The sequence below is a fragment of the Balaenoptera physalus genome, assembly GCF_965194825.1.
Source record: "Balaenoptera physalus genome assembly, chromosome: 5".
Classification (NCBI taxonomy): Eukaryota; Metazoa; Chordata; class Mammalia; order Artiodactyla; family Balaenopteridae; genus Balaenoptera; species Balaenoptera physalus.
Genome location: NC_138884.1, coordinates 146,367,622 through 146,387,987, shown reverse-complemented (window position 1 = coordinate 146,387,987; position 20,366 = coordinate 146,367,622). Strand labels below are relative to the sequence as shown.

The 20,366-nt window shown below is 39.5% G+C and overlaps 1 protein-coding gene across 10 annotated transcripts in view; it reads right to left on the bottom strand.

Moving 5' to 3' along the window:
• The window catches only part of KIAA0232, a 100,942-nt gene that overhangs the window by 58,394 nt on the left and 22,182 nt on the right, over positions 1-20,366 (bottom strand). For 9 of the 10 annotated variants that reach the window (XM_082462098.1, XM_082462097.1, XM_082462092.1 and 6 more), the window contains exon 2: positions 8,440-8,938. In XM_082462098.1, coding sequence (XP_082318224.1) covers positions 8,440-8,670 — 231 coding nt within the window. In that variant the 5' untranslated portion in view covers positions 8,671-8,938. Of the gene's footprint in view, positions 1-8,439; positions 8,939-10,161; positions 16,066-20,366 lie in introns of those variants that run through there. The other variant, XM_082462095.1, reaches the window with a different exon arrangement.

Here is a 20,366-nt window from a genome sequence, read left to right as displayed (position 1 = left end):
AACTCCTAGAAGTAGCAGAGAGAACAAAATCATGAAGAGAGTGGATAACATTAGCAAGTGGTTTGAGGCCCAAATCTTAGAATGTAGTACAATCAGGGAATATTTCCTAAAATTTAAATTTATAATAAGAAAGCGTGACTTTGCACACAGGCATTTAGAGAGCACTTCTTTTTCGTGGGTCAGCACCCTCATCATTCCAGATTTCCTTGGGAGCCCACCCTCTCCAATTCTTAGTCCTCATGGTTCCAAGTGCTTGCAGCCCTGGCACCAAAGTCCCCTCATCCTAGCAGCTGGGTCAGGTCACACACGGATGAAGGTGGGAGTCTGGGCTTACAGTGAGGAGGGGAGCAGGGAAGCTCGAGAATAACAGCAACAGAGAAGGCAAACTTCAAGATGAGGCACTGATTCTTTGAAGGCCTCTCAAGCTGCCGCTGAGGCCAGCCCTACCCCATGGACATTTCAAGTTTTAAAACCAATAAATGCTCCAATGTTTACTAGCTGTGTGATGCTGGGCAAGTTACTTAGCCACTGTGTCTAAGTACCACCACCTATGAAATGGGGACAGCAGGGTGGCTGTCAGGGTTAAATGAGTTGCCGTGTGTTGGAAGTGAGCGCTCCAGCTTGAGGCTCACATGCAGTACATGATACACATGGGCTTGTTTTTTACCATTACTTCTGTTTAAGACAGATCAAGCTGGGTTTCCTGTCATAATCACGGACTCCAGACAAACAAAGCTTTCATGACGCTGAGAACACTAAAATATAAAGACATAAGAAATGTTTTAATAAACTCTTGGATGGTGTTTTTAATGTAATTGGCTATATAGGAAAACTAAGACTGCCTGGGGTTGTATAAGAATGATGTAGTGAAAGGCAGTTCCATCTTCCTAAAATAATTCTTCCTACTCATGACAGGTTATGGGGAACTTGCTGTTGACCATGATCCTCAAGACAAAAAAAGCTACCTCCCACCTTTAAATTACAGTTTTACTATAGCTTTCCTTTCAGCCATTTTTAATAAGACTATGAAATATTTTGGAACAAGGTAACACAGTCTGTTTTAAGAGTTGCAGGAGCCAGGCTAATGCTCTGAGCCTCCTAGCAATGCACACTGCTGTCTGCCGCTCACTTCTGCTCCATGGGCACTCAACTCATAGTTCAACTGTGAGCTGAGAAGACAAACCAATCTTTCCCCACCTCTAAAGCCCACAGTGCATAAAAAAAACAATAAACCAATTCCACATAGTTTCTAAAACTTGCCTTTACCGTAGAGTGTTTTAATGTTATTCATTCAACAATTATTTGTTACATACGAAAGCCAACAAAAACAAAACTCTGACATAACAAATGGGCACGGGATTTGGCTGCCAGACATGAGTTTAAATCCTGACTCATTACTAACCACCTGGCCTTAGGCATGTCACCTAACCCCTCCGAACATATACTTCCAGGTGGGTAAAAGCAGGGAAAATACCACTTAGCTTCAAGATGTGGCAGGAAATGGCGGCACTGCACTTGGCCTACGGTAGTGTTCTCTACACAACAAGGAGACTAATTTTAAAAAGATGAAGGCACTGCAGCACAACGCCAATGACTAAATGTACAAGGGATAACCGAGTTAGAAAAAAGATCACCATTTAGCGACCATCACAGTAATAATTAATTCAGGTGGGAGTCATCTATGGATGACAAACTCAAAGTCTCCTCTGGACAGGTGACCCGAAAACTACACAGAGAAGTGTTCAGCTTTACGGTGCAGAAACCTGGCGGCCACCATCTGAAGCACAGGAGCACCTCAATACATAAGGCAACTGCTAACAGCTATAAATGAGGAAATTGACAGTAACACAATAATAGCGGGGGACTTTAACCCCTCACTTACACCAATGGACAGATCATCCAAACAGAAAATTAATAAGGAAACACAAGCTTTAAATGACGCAATAGACCAGATAGATTTAATTGATATTTATAGGACATTCGACCCAAAACCAGCAGATTACACTTTCTTCTCAAGTGCACACGTAACATTCTCCAGGACAGATCACATCTTGGGTCACAAATCAAGCCTCAGTAAATTTGAGAAAACTGAAATCATATCAAGCATCTTTTCTGACCACAACGCTATGAGATTAGAAATCAATTACAGGGGAAAAAAAGTAAAAAACACAAACACATGGAGGCTAAAGAGTACATTACTAAATAACCAAGAGATCACTGAAGAAATCAAAGAGGAAATCAAAAAATACCTAGAGACAAATGACAATGAAAACATGACGACCCAAAACCTATGGGATGCAGCAAAAGCAGTTCTAAGAGGGAAGTTTATAGCTATACAAGCCTACCTCAAGAAACAAGAAAAATCTCAAATAAACAATCTAACCTTATACCTAAGGGAACTAGAGAAAGAAGAACAAACAAAACCCAAAGCTAGTAGAAGGAAAGAAATCATAAAGATCAGAGCAGAAATAAATGAAATAGAAACAAAGAAAACAATAGCAAAGATCAATAAAACTAAAAGCTGGTTCTTTGAGAAGATAAATAAAATTGATAAACCATTAGCCAGACTCATCAAGAAAAAGAGGGAGAGGACTCAGATCAATAAAATTAGAAATGAAAAAGGAGAAGTTACAACAGACACCACAGAAATACAAAGCATCCTAAGAGACTACTACAAGCAACTCTATGCCAATAAAATGGACAACCTGGAAGAAATGGACAAACTCAGTGAAAGGTACAACCTTCCAAGACTGAACCAGGAAGAAATAGAAAATATGGACAGACCAATCACAAGTAATGAAATTGAAACTGTAATTAAAAATCTTCCAACAAACAAAAGTCCAGGACCAGATGGCTTCACAGGTGAATTCCATCCAACATTTAGAGAAGAGCTAACACCCATCCTTCTCAAACTCTTCCCAAAAATTGCAGAGGAAGGAACACTCCCAAACTCATTCTATGAGGTCAACATCACCCTGATACCAAAACCAGACAAAGATACTACAAAAAAAAAAAATTACAGACCAACATCACTGATTAATATAGATGCAAAAATCCTCAACAAAATATGAGCAAACAGAATCCAACAACACATTAGAAGGATCATACACCATGATCAAGTGGGACTTTATCCCAGGGATGCAAGGATTCTTCAATATACGCAAATCAATCAATGTGATACACCATATTAACAAATTGAAGAATAAAAACCATATGATCATCTCAATAGATGCAGAGAAAGCTTTTGACAAAATTCAACAGCCACTTATGATAAAAACTCTCCAGAAAGTGGGCACAGAGGGAACCTACCTCAACATAATAAAGGCCATATATGACAAACCCACAGCAAACATCATTCTCAATGGTGAAAAACTGAAAGCATTTCCTCTAAGATCAGGAACAAGACAAGGATGTCCACTCTCACCTCTATTATTCAACATAGTTTTGGAAGTCCTAGCCACGGCAATCAGAGAAGAAAAAGAAATAAAAGGAATACAAATGGGAAAAGAAGAAGTAAAACTGTCAGTTTGCAGATGACATGATGCTATACATAGAGAATCCTAAAGATTCCACCAGAAAACTACTAGAGCTAATCAATGAATTTGGTAAAGCTGCAGGATACAAAATGAATGCACAGGAATCTCTTGCATTCCTATATACTAATGATGAAAAATCTGAAAGAGAAATTAAGGAAACACTCCCATTTACCACTGCAACAAAAAGAGTAAAATACCTAGGAATAAACCTACCTAGGGAGACAAAAGACCTGTATGCAGAAAACTATAAGACACGGATGAAAGAAATTAAAGATGATACCAACAGATGGAGAGATATACCATGTTCTTGGGTTGGAAGAATCAATATTGTGAAAATGACTATACAACCCAAGGCAATCTACAGATTCAATGCAATCCCTATCAAATTACCAATGGCATTTTTTACAGAACTAGAACAAAAAATCTTAAAATTTGTATGGAGACAGAAAAGACCCCAAATAGCCAAAGCAGTCTTGAGGGAAAAAAAACGGAGCTGGAGGAATTAGACTCCCTGACTTCAGACTATACTACAAAGCTACAGTAACCAAGACAGTATGGTACTGGCACAAAAACAGAAATATAGATCAATGGAACAGGTTAGAAAGCCCAGAGATAAACCCACGCACCTATGGTCAACTAATCTATGACAAAGGAAGCAAGGATATACAACGGAGAAAAGACAGTCTCTTCAATAACTGGTGCTGGGAAAACTAGACAGCTACATGTAAAAGAATGAAATTAGAACACTCCCTAACACCATACACAAAAATAAATCAAAATGGATTAGAGACCTAAAGGTAAGACCGGACACTATAAAACTCTCAGAGGAAAACATAGGAAGAACATTCTGACATAAATCACAGCAAGATCTTTTTTGATCCACCTCCTAGAGTAATGGAAATAAAAACAAAAATAAACAAATGGGATCTAATGAAACTTAAAAGCTTTTGCAAAGCAAAGGAAACTACAAACAAAACGAAAAGACAACCCTCAGAATGGGAGAAAATATTTGCAAACGAATCAACGGACAAAGGATTAATCTCCAAAATATATAAACAGCTCATGCAGCTCAATATTAAAGAAACAAACAACCCAATGGAAAAATGGGCAGAAGGCCTAAATAGACATTTCTCCAAAGAAGACATACAGATGGCCAAGAAGCACATGAAAAGCTGCTCAACATGACTAATTATTAGAGAAATGCAAATCAAAACTACAATGAGGTATCACCTCACACCAGTTAGAATGGGCATCATCAGAAAATCTACAAACAACAAATGCTGGAGAGGGTGTGGAGAAAAGGGAACCCTCTTGCACTGTTGGTGGGAATGTAAATTGATACAGCCACTATGGAGAACAGTATGGAGGTTCCTTAAAAAACTAAAAATAGAATTACCATATGACCCAGCAATCCCACTACTGGGCATATACCCAGAGAAAACCATAATTCAAAAAGACACACACGTCCCAATGTTCACTGCAGCACTATTTACAATAGCCAGGTCATAGAAGCAACCTAAATGCCCATCGACAGACGAATGGATAAAGAAGATGTGGTACATATATACAATGGAATATTACTCAGCCATAAAAAGGAACAAAATTGGGTTATCTGCAGAGACATGGATGGATCTAGAGACTGTCACAGAGAGTTAAGTAAGTCAGAAAAACAAATATCGTATATTAACGCATATATGTGGAACCTAGAAAAATGGTACAGATGAACCGGTTTGCAGGGCAGAAATTGAGACACAGATGTAGAGAACAAACATATGGACACCAAGGGGGGAAAGTGGTGGGTGGGGGGTGGTGGTGGGATGAATTGGGAGATTGGGATTGACATATACACACTAATATGTATAAAATGGATAACTAATAAGAACCTGCTGTATAAAAAGATAAATAAAATAAAATTCAAAAACTCAAAAATATATAAATAAATAAATAAATAAAATAATATGCTGATTTATGTAGGCTAAACGGGCATAAAAAGGAAGAGAGAAATAAAGCAAAAGTGGGAAAATGTTAGCAACTGGGGCTGACTGAAGTTCTTTGTCGTACACTTCCATTCCTTCTGATGTTTGAAATTATTTCAAAAAGTAAGTTTAAAAAAATGTTTAAGATGAATATATGATTTCTGCCATTTAGCATCTTATAAACTACCAGGAAAGATAATACATTCTAATAACTATAATTAAGAGTTCTATAGTAAAAATATGGTCAAGTTTGGAAGAAGAAGACATTGTTTTCATCAGGAATTATCAGAAGTGGATTCACAGAGAAAGGTGACCTGGACCTTGAACGATGGGTTAGAAAAGTAGTTTGTTTATATTTACATCTAAAAATGATGTATAGTGAATTCCTGATTTATCTAAGCATACATTTATCAGAATATGGTAATCTTGACAAAAAGAAAAAAAAAAAAGAATTTGTGTAAATAAAATTACTATGACCCACCTATAATATCTACGTATTAGAAGGCAGTTGTTCTCCAGAGCTATGCAGTACACAGCTGATGCCACAACTGTATTTACAAACCTGCCCAAATCAGAGGTTTACATGTAACTCTGTTTGTTAGTCAGCCTCAACCAAGACCAGGGCCTGATCAGCTGTACTTCCTACCCAATCACCAGGGGCTGCTGAGACAAGTACAAAATCTGTTTCTCAGAACTCAAGAGCTCTTTGTGTGTTTCTTTTAGCCAAAACTGTGAAAAGCCATGACTTCAACATGACAAATAAGGCCAGTAGTTGAAGCAATGGCCTTAAAACTAGCCATTTTCAAGTCAAGGTTAGACTAATTCAAGGACTGAGCGGTGAGAAAAGATGCAAGGAAACAAACACCCCTAAGTGGAGTCACTTGGCCTCCAAATGAGGGGTGAGCCCACCCTCAGTGTGACCCAGGGATCAGGAGAGTGGCATGCTTGCTCGCCCACAGCAGGCTGGTGAGCATGCCCATTAGCTGGAGTCTGAATCACAGAAGGTCAGCTCAGGCCCTTCCCTCGGCTCTATGCCCTGACTCTCTCTGGGGGGATACAGTGAGCATATCCTCCTCCTTGAGTCATGGAAAAGTTACGGGTCATCTCCTATGAAAGGTCATTTTCAATTTGACCTTCCCCATCAGCATGGGACTTGGCACTGTGCTAGCCAGGGCTGAGCAGAAAAGGATTTTAGGGCCCTTTTAGTTCCCTGTGGATTCTCCTTGTAATTCCAGACATGCTCTGTTTTCACTAACCTTTATCTGTCCTGTGTCCTAAAAATGAACCAGAACAGGGAGGATCAACACAGTAGGACGCTGACAGCTGCCAAGCACCACCACCCCCCACGCCCTACAGCGAACACAGAGACCAGAGGGATTCACAAACAGGTCTCATCACGGAAGTGTTCATTATAATCTTAATAGCAGACCTATGTTTTACCCCTTTTTCCATGTACTATAGCACCTAACACATAAATACTTTGTGCTAATAAATTTATTGGTGTTGATACTGTTAATACACAATTTTAAGAAGTGAGAAGTCTTATTAAACTCCTACTAAAAAACGATTTGTTTCCTATGAGTACATATTTACCACTGAAGTACATGATTTTTGAGTTAAGAGAAATATCTGCCTCATTTCTAGAAATAAAAATTCTTCTATGTTGGTAGATTTAACATTTTACTTGCCCTTAAAGTACATTTACTGGAAAGATGATGGAAAATAATAGAGCTTTGGTAAGAAAATTATACAAAATACTGACCACCAAAATAACACATTTTCTGATTATTAGGTTTTGAGTCAACCCCCTCAAAGCCTTACTTGACCTAATAATCACCAGCCAGGGCAGTAAGCAACCTGGAAGCAGGGGAAATGTAGTTGTGTCCAGCTAGAAAGAATGGGGAACACCAGCAGTGGAAAATACTCTGCACAACTGACATGTGACAGAATGTTAGGCATGCTGTGAAACCCCCTGTATGTACAGGACTCTGAAACTGCTCTGTGGTTTGGAAGGTCAAAGCCAGATTCTTCCATCAATGAAAGTTTGTCCCTGCTTTCAGTGTTAGTAACAACGGTTTAAAACAACAACAACAAATACTGCCCACAAAACACTCCCCTTTTTAAAGTTTTTATCTTTTAGCCGTGACACAAGGCATGTGGGACCTTAGTTCCCCAACCAGGGATCGAACCTGTGCAATGGAAGTGCGGAGTGCTAACCACTAGACCACCAGGGAATCCCCAAAACACTCCCTTTTACATGAAATTTGTACCCAGAAGTCACCCCGAGCTCATTCGTTCAGTGCTGATGACTCTGCTTCCCTTTCAGCAAGCCTCACATTCCGGAGCTTCTCTTGGAGAGTGAGACTGAAGTTGAGATTTTTTTCAAGAACATAGATTTGGTTGCTTTCTTCACTTTAAGCACCTAAGTCAAGTAAAATGTATATTGGCCACTTTAAGGTTATATGCTTTACCAAAATTTTAAGTCTACTGATTCAAAACACACACTTTGATTAATAAGCAGTTTATCATCGTTCTTGGAGATAAAATGAGATATTAAACTTTGGAATGTTAAGAAGTATAACAGACCCAACGATTAAAACGTCTAAATCACAATGTGTGATTTTCCTAAATAGTAGAAACCAACACTCTGGAGCAGTGCTAACTCAAAGGCAGCGGGTCATCAAACTATTACCATCTGTGACAAGATCCAGAGTCTGTGCCAGAATGCAATCAACATCAAGAAAATCTCAGAGAAAATGACTGAACCAAACAGTGTGTTTGGTAACGTGGCTCATCTATATTCACTGACAGCTTAAAAGTTTGTGGACCCCAGCCGTCTAACTTGTGCTAGAATACGGAAGTGCTCTTTGAAGGAAAATGTAGACACAATCATAAATTTTCACAAGACGTTTACAACATGTAAATACCTGTTCCTGCAGGTCGTAGTCATAGCTGTCATGCAGCAGAAGACTGAGGACGTATCGAGTATAAATCATGGCATCAATGCCACATTTCTCTAGCTCTTGTCCCAGCCAGGTCTGCACTGGACCCAAAGCATGAAGCAGAGACATTTCAGAGACAGATACAGGGCCTGGATAAGAGCTTGAGGAGCTTTCAGATGGTAAACCATCCACAACAACTGTACAGATAGGGCGCATGAATTTAGGTTGCTGACATCCTTAAAATGCGGAGCATTTTCTGCAGTGATGTTCTGTTGGTATCTGGAGGGGATTTTCACTCCAGTAAAAAGGAGAGATGCTTGACATCTAGGGTAAGCATTTATTTTTGCTGGCAGTCAGCCATCTAGAACTGAATTTCCCTCTTCAGGCATGACCAATGAATCAACATCCTGATAGCAACATACATGTAGATGTGATTTTCTACTTTAATTTCACATTGAGGCCAAATGTAAGTCTCCAGCAGAACCTACAAAAATAAGAGAGAAAAAAGGTATGTGTTATGTATAGATATAAATTACATTACTGATCTTTTGAAAAAAATCCAAATGAACCATTCCTCTTTATTAAAATACCTTCGGTATCTTGGAACATTATTTTTTTTTTTTACTGTAATCGTTGACATTTTAAACTAAGTGACATTTTAAACTTTTAAAAGCTTCATATCATTTAAAAGTAAGGAAAACTCAGAAATTTGTATTTTTGTACTCATGCTCAATTATACTGATGTTTATTTTGCTATGTCTCAAGAGACTGGACTTGTAAAATTTTGCTATGCTGAAAGAACTTATCTCGTAACAAATCACTAGCTCATTTTAAAGTAAAACAGAAACAAGCAGTTGAACGGTAATTTCATTGAAACACTGGTAAAAAAAATTAGTCCCATAAATTTAAGTTTCACATAGGTGATCAATTTTTGTATGGCTAAAAACTTTGGACTGCTCATCACTTATTTCATAAAAATTAAGATGAAACACACATTTGTCTTATAGCCCTGCCAGGCTATACTGTTATATCTATTTTAACTTTTCTTCTTATATACCTAGGTTGACTTTCTGATTACTTGTGATAGACGCTACTCTCTTCCACTAAATTAACATACTTTCAATACGTCATACTAATCTAACAATGGCTTTATTAAGTCATAATATTCTTTATGCTAGAGTTCTGATTAATTTATGCCACTAGAAAATGAAAACTAACATAGTGATAGGTAAATCTCATTGGATCAGCTTTTGCATGAATTTTAGCAGATAATAAGAGGGTTACAAAAATGACTTTTTAAAAAGTATTAATAATTATTTTTAGTAAGAGCATCAAGTCAGAAAGACAGACACTCTTCACCAAAGATTTAATGCTCAGTTTCTTGCACTTCATCTAGAACTACACACTAAATGTTACAAACATTAAATATAAAGAAAAGATGTTTAAATCCACCACAGGATGAAGTTACTAGATTAATGTATCACTAATATGTATTCTGCTACTTTCTAAGATCTTCTCTATAATTCTTTTCTGAATTATAAAAACTAGATAAATTAAAGCAAAGATTTTCTATAATGTTTACTTGCTGAAATTTTCCAGCTGACTCTCAAAATTAAAACATTTTCCATAAATTGTTTAATACGTGTGGATCTCAGGATGCCAGACAGATCATCAATTAAACAATACATTCACTTCTGGTGACATCACCTGAAGCAAGTGGATAGCCAGTACTCATTCAATGAAGGTTGCACCAAGACAATGAGGAGACATGAAGCGGTGGCTGAAGGAAGTAGGTCAGAGAATCTAAGGCAGCTGGAGATCACAGGAAAAGTACTGAGAGGAGAGAGCTGTGCAGAGGAAAACACCAGATATCTGCAAAGGGTTGCTCCTAAGCCTTCAACAGAGTGTTAATCGGGGCATGCATGTGAGGACCCAGCCACGGCACAGGAAAGGGTCATCATAAAGGAAAGGAGGAAACAGTCCCTAAGGCTCAGCATGGCTGGGGATGGTGCCTGTTTCCTACCAGCCAGACTGGAAAACCTCGTAATTCAGGGCACACTAGGCAGAGTGCTCAGAAGGGTCTCGACTTAGTAATGGGGAATAATTAGCCCTACACTAAACACTGCTCTGGACCTGCCTAACTAATCTTAAAATCAAGACCCAAAAGACCAAACTGTTTCCAACTATTTTCACTGTGGCCCCAGAACAAAGCTCAAGGGATACAAAATATCCACCACCCAAGAAGATAAAATTTACAATGTTTGGCATCCAATCAAAAATTAGCACGCATGTGAGAATTCCCCAGTGGTCCAATGGTTAGGACTCCGATCTCAATGTCGAGGGCCTGGGTTCAATCCCTGGTAGGGGAACTAAGATGCCACAAGACCCACGGTGCAGCCTAAATAAATAAATACATAAATAAACAATTAGCAGGCATGCAAAGAAATGGGACACAAAGGGAATGCAAATGAGGAGAAAAATTAACTGAAACCAATCCAGAATCAACACAAAAGTTAGAATTAGCAGAAAAAGCCTTTAAAACAGTTATTATGACTATATTCCATATGTTTGAAAAGACATAAAATTCAAATATCTAAAGATGAAAACTACAATGTCTGAGATTAAAAATATAGGACGGGACTAATGGCAGATCAGACATTTGAGAGGAAAAGATTACTGAATCTTAAACCACACACATACACATACACAAAACTATACAAAATGAAATACGGAGAGAAAAAGAAGTTCAAAAAATTAACAGCGCTTCAGTGAGCTGGGTGATAACTTTAAGAAATCTAACATACATGTAATTGGAAGAGAGAGAGAAGGACAGAAAAAAATATTTGAATAATGGCCAAAATTTTTCCAAAACTAATGAAAACCAAAACACACATATCCAAGAAGTTCAATGAACTCTAAGCACAAGAAACATGTAGAAATCAACACATAATAAAACTATTCAAACCAGTAATAAAGTCACCAGAGAAAAAAAGAAACATTAGGTAGAACAAAGATATGGATGACATCAGATTTCTTGATGGAAACTATGCAAATGAGAAGATAATGGGGCAAAAACACTTTAAAGTATTGAAAGAAAAAAAAACTGTCAACTGAGAATCCTGTACTCATCAAAAGTATATTTCAAAAAAAAAAAGTATATTTCAAAACAAAGGTGAAACAAACACTTTTTCAGACATGGAAAAGCTGAAAGAATTCATCACCAGCAATCCTGCCCTAAATGAAATGTCAAAGGAAGTCCTTTAGGCAGAAGGAAAATGATAGGACAAAATGTCCTACCCACACAAAGGAACAAAGAGCACCAGAAACATTAACTAAAATTTTCTTGTTATTTAAGTATCTTTAAAAGATAACTGAGGGACTTCCCTGGCAGTCCAGTGGTTAGGACTCCGCACTTCCAATGCAGGGGACGTGGGTTCTATCCCTGGTCAGGGAACTAAAATCCTACATGCCTTGCTGCATGGCCAAAGATTTAAAAAAAAAAAAAAAAAAAGAAAGAACATAGATAACTGACTGTTGAAACAAAAACAACAACGTATTGTGAGGTTTATAACATATGTATAAATAAAATGTATGACAACAACAGCATAAAGACCAGGAGTGGGAAACTGGAACACTATTATAAGGTTCTTATACATCACATGAAATGGTATGATAACTCTTGAAGACTGTGATAAGATAGCTGTTAATAATCATAATAAATTTAAATGGCTTAAACAACCAATTAAAAGGCAGAGATGGGTCTTAAAACAACAAGTCCCAATTACAATATAGTAAAAATTCTACAATAAATGTAAACTCACAAATAGGTTAAAAGTAAAAGGATGGGACTTCCCTTGTGGTCCAGCGGTTAGGAATCCGCCTGCCAGTGCAGGGGACACGGGTTTGAGCCCTGGTCCGGGAAGATCCCACACGCTGCGGAGCAGCTAAGCCCGTGACCCACAACTGCTGAGCCCGCGTGCCACAGCTACTGAAGCCCGAGTGCCTAGAGCCCGTGCTCTGCAACAAGAGAAGCCACCCCGATGAGAAGCCCACGCATCACAGCGAAGAGTAGCCCCCGCTCTCCACAACTAGAGAAAGCCCGCACGCAGTAAGAAAGACCCAACGCAGCCAAAATTTTTTTAAAAAAGTTAAAAAGAACATATTTCTACATAACCAATAGGGCAAAGAAGAAATCAAAGGAGAAATTAGAAAGTATTTTGAATTGAATGAAAATAAAAACACAACGTATCAATATTTTTAGGTTGTCACTAAAGCAGTATTTAGGGGAAAATTTACAGCACAAAGAGAGCCTATATTAGAAAAGGTCTCAAATCAGTGACCTCAGTTTTCATCTTAAGAAACTAGAAAAAGAACAGCAAATGAAACCTAAGCTAAGCAGAAGAGGGAAATAAAAGATGAGAGCAGAAATCAATGAAATAGAAAATGGAAAAACAATGAAACCAAAAGCTGGTTCTTTTAGACAACAGGATGGACCTCTGGTCAGACTGTTCAGGAAAGAGAGAAGACAAATTACCAATATCAAGAATGAAAGAGGTGAGATCACTACAGATTCTACAGATATAAAAAAGACATTAAGGGGATATTAGAAAAATTTACACCAATAAAATAAACTTAGATGAAATGGACAAATTCCTTGAAAACACAAACTACCAAAGTTCACTCAAGAATAAATAGAATTAATAGCCCTGTTCCTATAAAAGGAATTGGGTTTACAGTTTAAAATGTTCCCACAGGGGCTTCCCTGGTGGTGCCATGGTTGGGAATCTGCCTGCCAATGCAGGGGGCACGGGTTAGAGCCCTGGTCTGGGAAGATTCCACATGCCGCAGAGCGACTAGGCCCACGTGCCGCAACTACTGAGCCTGCACTCTAGAGCCCGCGAGCCACAACTACTGAAGCCTGCGTGCTGCAACTACTGAAGCCCATGCGCCTGGAGCCTGTTCTCTGCAACAAGTGAAGCCACCGCAGTGAGAGGCCCGTGCACCGCAGCGAGGGGTGGCCCCCACTCGCCACAGCTAGAGAAAACCTGCATGCAGCAAACGAAGACCCAACGCAGCCAAAATAAATAAATAAACAAACAAACAAACAAAAACTTTCCCACGAAGAAATTTCCAGGCCCAGTTGGCTTAAAGGTGAATTCTACAGGATATTTAAGGAAAGTATAATGCCAATTCTATACAAACTCTTCTCAAAAATTGAAGAGGAGGGAATATTTCCCAAATCATGTTAAGAGGCCAGCATTATCCTAACATAAAAACCAGACTAAGATATTATAAGAAAACTACAGACTAATATGGCTCACGAACACAGATGCAAAAAATCTAAACAAAATTTTAGGGAATTGAATCCAACAATATACATCAGATCCAGAGAGTACAGAGGTATCAGAAGAATGTCATTAATGAAATGTATATAATTGTCTTTGCCAGAGAACGTCTAAAAATTAGTTTCGCTGTGAACAACTTAGTATAAGGTTTTTTTCCATTATTTAAATGCATAAAGGCCTTAAAAATTCACATATGACAGACCTGGTTCACTGTTAAGACTGATAAAGAAAAACTGTTTCAGTTTACTATGTTTACTTTAAAACATGGTATCAACCCAACCATGGGATTCTCTCTGTTGTCATTAAGAGATTTAGACAAGTGAAAGGATTCAAGAAGTAGGTGAGATGCAAAAAAAAAAGCAAAACACATTGAATGCCCATGATCTCATCAAAGCCAGTTAAGACCTTCCCTTGCATCATAGCCCTAACAGAACTCCTGCTGTGACTAGTTCAATAGCTGATGCCATATAATTTTTAAATTGTCCATATGCCTAGAGTCATTAGTGACTATAGTTTGTTTTTACTCTCTACATAGAACAGACTCAAGAGGACTGAGGAAAAGAGAGGAAAGGCTGTTAAGTCTGGGAGCGTCAGCCTATGTAGTCACCTGGGCAGCACCTGTAAACTGGACACCAATAACAAGGGTCTGAGACAGAAGCACCCCAAGCTGGCTTCCTCCTGTACCGTGATGACAGGTCTAAATGTTCCTGGAGCTCAAGAGTGTCCATTCTCCTTACTGTGAACCTAAACTGTTAACAGATGGCCCAGGTATAAATATTGGGTCATAACTAAGCTTCCCCTCCCCTAAGCTGCAAGCCTTTGGTAGCAGAGGGAACATCTGACCAAATGAGAGACTCTATTTCTAGTTCTGAACTGAAAATTATCTGTTTAACTTACTTCAGGTGTGATCCACCGCGTGGCCAAAACAATGGACGGATCTCACAAGCACATGCAAAACCCACTTAACATCCACCTGGCAAGTTCAAGAACATGGCTGGCAAACACCCAAACGTCAAACTCTGTCTGTTCACCTTCATACTCATTCCAAATGTGAAGTTTAGTCAGTATGAAGTTAAACTGCATTTTAGTTTAACTTCTCTAAAAGTTTTAAAGAAAAAGCACCACCATATACACTCAAAGGTTCTTCGCTTTGTTTCGTTTTTTCAACTTTTCCTTCTACAAAGGTTTACGCTGAGAAAAAAGGACCTTCAAATTGTCTCGAGCATCTTTCTCCCACGTAAAATTAACGCAAATCATCCTGAAGGCTGGGCTGTATAAATGATAATTTTAAAGGTCCAACAATAATACACTTATTTTAGAATTCCTCTTGTCTTTTTTACTTTAAATTTTAAACGGTTTCTATTAAGGATACCAAAAAATATATATAGCTGATTAATGCCCATGGAAGCATGCGTCTTCTGTAATTCAGGAAGGCAGGACGGAAGAGTGTAAAGTGCACCAGCCCAGTGGTCCATAACATGTAGGTTTTTGTAGTCAGTATCACTTCCACTACTGAATAGCTGCGTTTTCTGCCCATAACTCATCTGTAAAGGAGAATAATAAATACTTGCTCTCCCTGCCTCTCAACTTCTCACAAGGTGGTTTCAATGAGCAAGTGAGAAATGCATCCAAGTATTGATATCTGTGGCCTTTGTATCTCACAAAATGTCACACCAATGGAAGGTGGTGTTATTACAAACTACCCCCCTCAAATTGTTTATACTTGCTTACTCTAACAGGGTTCTTCACTAATATGATTATCTGAAGAACAGTAATTATGTAAAATACATTAGGCTTCTAGTACAAAAAATAATTTCCTCGCTATCCTTAAAAAAAAAAAACAACTATGAAATCACCTTCATTTACAAGAAAAATCTAGTTTTAGTCATACCAAAGCCTTTCCTCTTTTTAAGTAACAGTTTGGTCTCTACTACAAATTCCAGTGCGACGCTGCTAAGAACTCCAGGTGGTGAAGTGCAGAGGATGAACACAGAAATACCATGCCTGCTGTTTCCTGTCTTTTGGAATGTGCACATCTGCAGGGCAACCTCTGCATTTAAGCCACACTATCCCCAAACAGTACAGACTCAGAAGCTTAGCCCACACCGCTTTCCTTCTGTGGCCTAGTGTGCAATTTCTAGACATTTTAAGGACTCTAGAATTAAACATAGCCTTGCTGGTGAATGAAAATCACCCCCCAGAGACTTGGGGATGGATGAAAGCCTCCAAGCCTAGTATTAATGTGAGCCTGGAAGTGAAAGTGGAGGAGTGAGGGCGGAACATCCGTCAAGCCCCGTCCACGCCCATGACACCCCTCCACACACACACACCCCTCCACCCCCGCAAGAAACCCCGTGTCACCCTCAGTCTCCAGGAGTGAGGGCCCTGGGGCCTGTGGTGCTTATGATCAGACCTGGAACTAGAATAACAAACTGAATTCTAAAACCGAAAGCATTTAATTCTTTATCTAGTCCGCATGTTTTCAGAGTGATAATTAGTCACAAATGATTTGTCTATTAAGGAGAAAAAACAGATCTAGGCACTGAGGTTATTACGTAAGTACTTTTTCAACAATAGCCAGACAAACATAGTAATGCCACAATCTTCAAATGAGTAATTTAATAATGAAGTGGGATTTTTTTTGGGGGGGGGGGTGGGGGCAGGGTGCTGAGGGGTGGTTTTTTTTTTTTTAATAAATTTATTTATTTTGGGCTGCATTGGGCCTTCGTTGCTGTGCATGGGCTTTCTCTAGTTGCGGAGAGCAGGGGCTACTCTTTGTTGTGGTGCGCGGGCTTCCCAACACGGTGGCTTCCCTTGTTGTGCAGGAGGGGCTCCAGGCGTGCGGGCTTCAGTAGTTGTACCACGTGGGCTCAGTAGTTGTGGCTCGCAGGCTCTAGAGCGCAGGCTCAGTAGTTGTGGCACACGGGCTTAGCTGCTCCGTGGCATGTGGGATCCTCCCGGAACAGGGCTTGAACCCGTGTCCCCTGCATTGGCAGGCGGATTCTTAACCACTGCACCACCAGGGAAGCCCCTGAGGGGTGGTTTTGAAGCAGCTCATTGATCTTCCAAAATCTCATCCCCTATGTAACAATGTGCTAAGAAATGTAGTGCCATCTTTTTATACTCTTTGTAACACCACATACGTTACTGAAAATAATTCAAGTTACAGCTCCCATGAGTGCCTTTAAACAGCTGTAAGAGACATACACTCAATCTATAGCTCAGTTTCCTTAGTGCTCAAGTAGAGCAGACATGTGGCAGACATATTAAGGTACTTTCCTTCATTTTTGGTAATATAATGTACATAATTTTAGGTTTGCTCAAAGCTCATAAAAATTATTTCAAAAAGCATAATGTCTTTCTGACACGGTACATACAATATTATTTGTGGATTGCTTTCTCAATTTACTTGTGTTACAGCACAACTGATCATAAAGAGCACCGGACAGTAAACAGTTGTAAATCTGGCTTCTTCAGGCAAAATGTACTGAATAAAATGTAGATCTTGTGAAGAAATACCTGTGCAGCTCTGTTCAAGCAATATATTCACTTGCCGAAGCATTCTTTTAGTCTCAGAGCACTTTTTCTTTCTGCTCATGTATACTTTTATTATAAAAGTTTTTTAAAGTTTTTTTTTTTTTTTAAGTATTTTTAAACTATGAAAACAGAAGGGCACCCATACACATTTCTCTACCCTAATACAATTCACTGTTAGTATTCTGGTGTGATTATCAGTGTTTTTTCCTTTGCAAAGAACTTAAAATTTTTCATTATTTCAACATGTTAAAAACGAATATATACTTTTGTATCCTGCATTTTTCACCTAGCATTATGTCATCCCAGTGATGTTCTAGGGTCTTACTACATTGTCAGACACAGTAGTCACTAGTCACATGTGGCTACTTAAATTTAAATTAAAAATCAGTTCCTCAGCCACACCAGCCACATTTCAAGTGCTCAACAGCCACACATGGCTGGCGGCTTCTGTGCAAATATAAAGTACAGGACATTTCCATCATCACAGTTCTACTGGACAATGCTGGCAATGATTATGTTGGGCTAAACCAAGAACCGTTAGCTCTTTTCAAGAGTTCACATGTCCCTCCTCATGTGCCTATAGACTGTACGAGACACTCTTCCTTATACCCGGAAGGTAGGGTACCAACCCCAGCTATTCTGAGATAACACCGTGCCCAAGAGGAATCGTGTGAGGGAACTGGAAAAGATTTACCTTTATGTTTGAGAGGCCTCAAATGTCAACAAGTCAAATTTCGTTACGGTAGAACGCAATCATGGAAGGTTTAATGATGAAGCCAGACTATACAGAACGGCAAGAAGAGAGAAGCTTATCAACAGAGCAAAAAGAAAACTGAGAATAAACAGAACAGAGGGCCAACGGACAAAATTGGGAGGAAAGGTTATTTAGTCCAAAGAGGGTAGATGTGCTGCAGAAACAACTCCCAAATCGCCGCAGCTGAACACAAAGGTCTGCTATCCCGCTCATGCTACGCGGCCACCCCGGGCTGGCAGGGATACTCGGCACAGTCACTCGGCAGAATCACCCTGGGACACAGGATGACTACGGCTGCCAGTCTTGAACCCTGCTAGTCCAGGAATGAGAGAAAAAGAAGATCTGCACCCAAGTGTGTACCAGCGCTCTGAAAGCTTCCTCCTGGACGTGAGTCACTCACACCTCATCAGTCAAACCGAGTCTCATGGCCTCACTTCACTTACACAAGGTGGGGAGACGCACTCCTCTCACAGGCTGGGCAGGAGAGGGAAGAGCAGGAACAGGTGTGTCAGTGGCCCTAATGACTGCTTCAAGGGGCAAAAAATATGGGACTCTTCATAGGAAACAACCCTAAAGTCTAACATTGTTGAAACCAGCCGTCTGGTAAACTTAGATGGAATATTCAAAGGCACAGATCAACTAAAACACTGCACAAGAAAAATAATCCATACAAAAGAGACTAGACTAACACGCTCAGAAAGGTTTCGGAAGGCATGAACACCGCTGAGACACTAACACCTAAGTGGCAGTGGAGTCGGGTCCTGCCCCATCTCCTCTAAGAAGCCTTCTCTACGTAAGGCCAGGCCGCACCGCTCTCTCCCTGCGACACTGAGGGCTCTTGCTGTCCTCATCACCCTCGCCTTCCAATGACCTCCATTCACACGATTCTCCAACTGCCTCCCTGTGTGTGGGTCCCCTCACATGAGGCTGAAAGGTCTTTCAGGGCCAAATTGTGACATACTCCAGGTACTATTTAGCAGAATGCTTAGGCCCTGGCAGGTGATCAAAACTGTGTCTAGCCAAATACTTTCCAAATCTAATGGGGGGAATGAACTCTGAAGGAGAAAGTTTGGGAAATAAAACAATATTCATAACACCAGCACAGGGCGGGGAGGGTTGGGGAGGGACTCAACTCTAGTCAAGTTCTAAACCCCCCGGAAGGGAGTAACCCTCTAACCCAGGGCTCTCACTCATTCTCTCACCACCCACACACCTACTGGAGGCTTACTGTGTACCAGGCAGTGTGCACGGTGTTAGTGACACACAGACGGCGACCCTCGGGGTTTTTCCTTCGGTGTCACCACCCTGAATTAGTGGGCTTTGGTCTTCATCCTTAGGTAACCAATTTGGACTTCCCACTGAAACCCACTGCCCTCCCTTTGACCTGGTATGGTACTTCTGCAAATTATGCCTTCACTCTATTTTTAACTGGCCCTTTTTCACTACAAATTTCATCAAAAAATGGTTAAAATGCTCAGTATTCATCAAAGGCCTACATTACCTGCAACTATCTTTTCATAATTCTTCAATTTGGGTGTCCACAGGATTTTCACATAAAGAAAAGCCTTTGAAGGGGAAAGGTAAAGGGTATAAGATAGAAATAGAAAAAAGATCATAGAAAAGAAAATAGATGTCTGAAATAGTAAGACTCTGGCTTTTATATTCTACTACTCTCACAAATTTCCTAAATAATATTTGCCAAGCAAACCAGAGTGTGCACTCATATAATGAGACAGTTATACACACAATCTTTGCCTGTTAGTTTCAGATCTCAGTGCATCAATTTGGAACACAAGGTATTGCTTTTCTCTTTAAGTAGGTGGCCTGGCTCCAGAGCCAATTTATGGCCAGAAGAGAAAATCCACAGAGAATCTATAACCTAACCTACAGCCCTATCACTGAAGACAGGACCAAGGGCTAAAAGCTGGTCATGTACACCTGTTTAGCCACGTAACTGGAAAACTATATGGAAATGGACAATCAGACCTACAGTCTCTTCCCCATCTAGAAGTGTGTCAAGTCCTAGGAAATGAATAAGGCTCCATTTTAAAATAACGTAATCAATAAATCTAGTGTGGGACATGAGTTCCTTCTGTGCAAATAGGAAGAACTGAATAACAGATTAAGAAATTCCATTTTTACTACAGGTTATCAGAAATGAACTGGTAAGTGTATATTCCCCAGTGACAAATAAAATGAATTTTTTTCATAAATGTGGGATTGTTCTTATAGATAAGACTACTACTTGATAGTAACAGGAACTAGCAGGTGTCTTA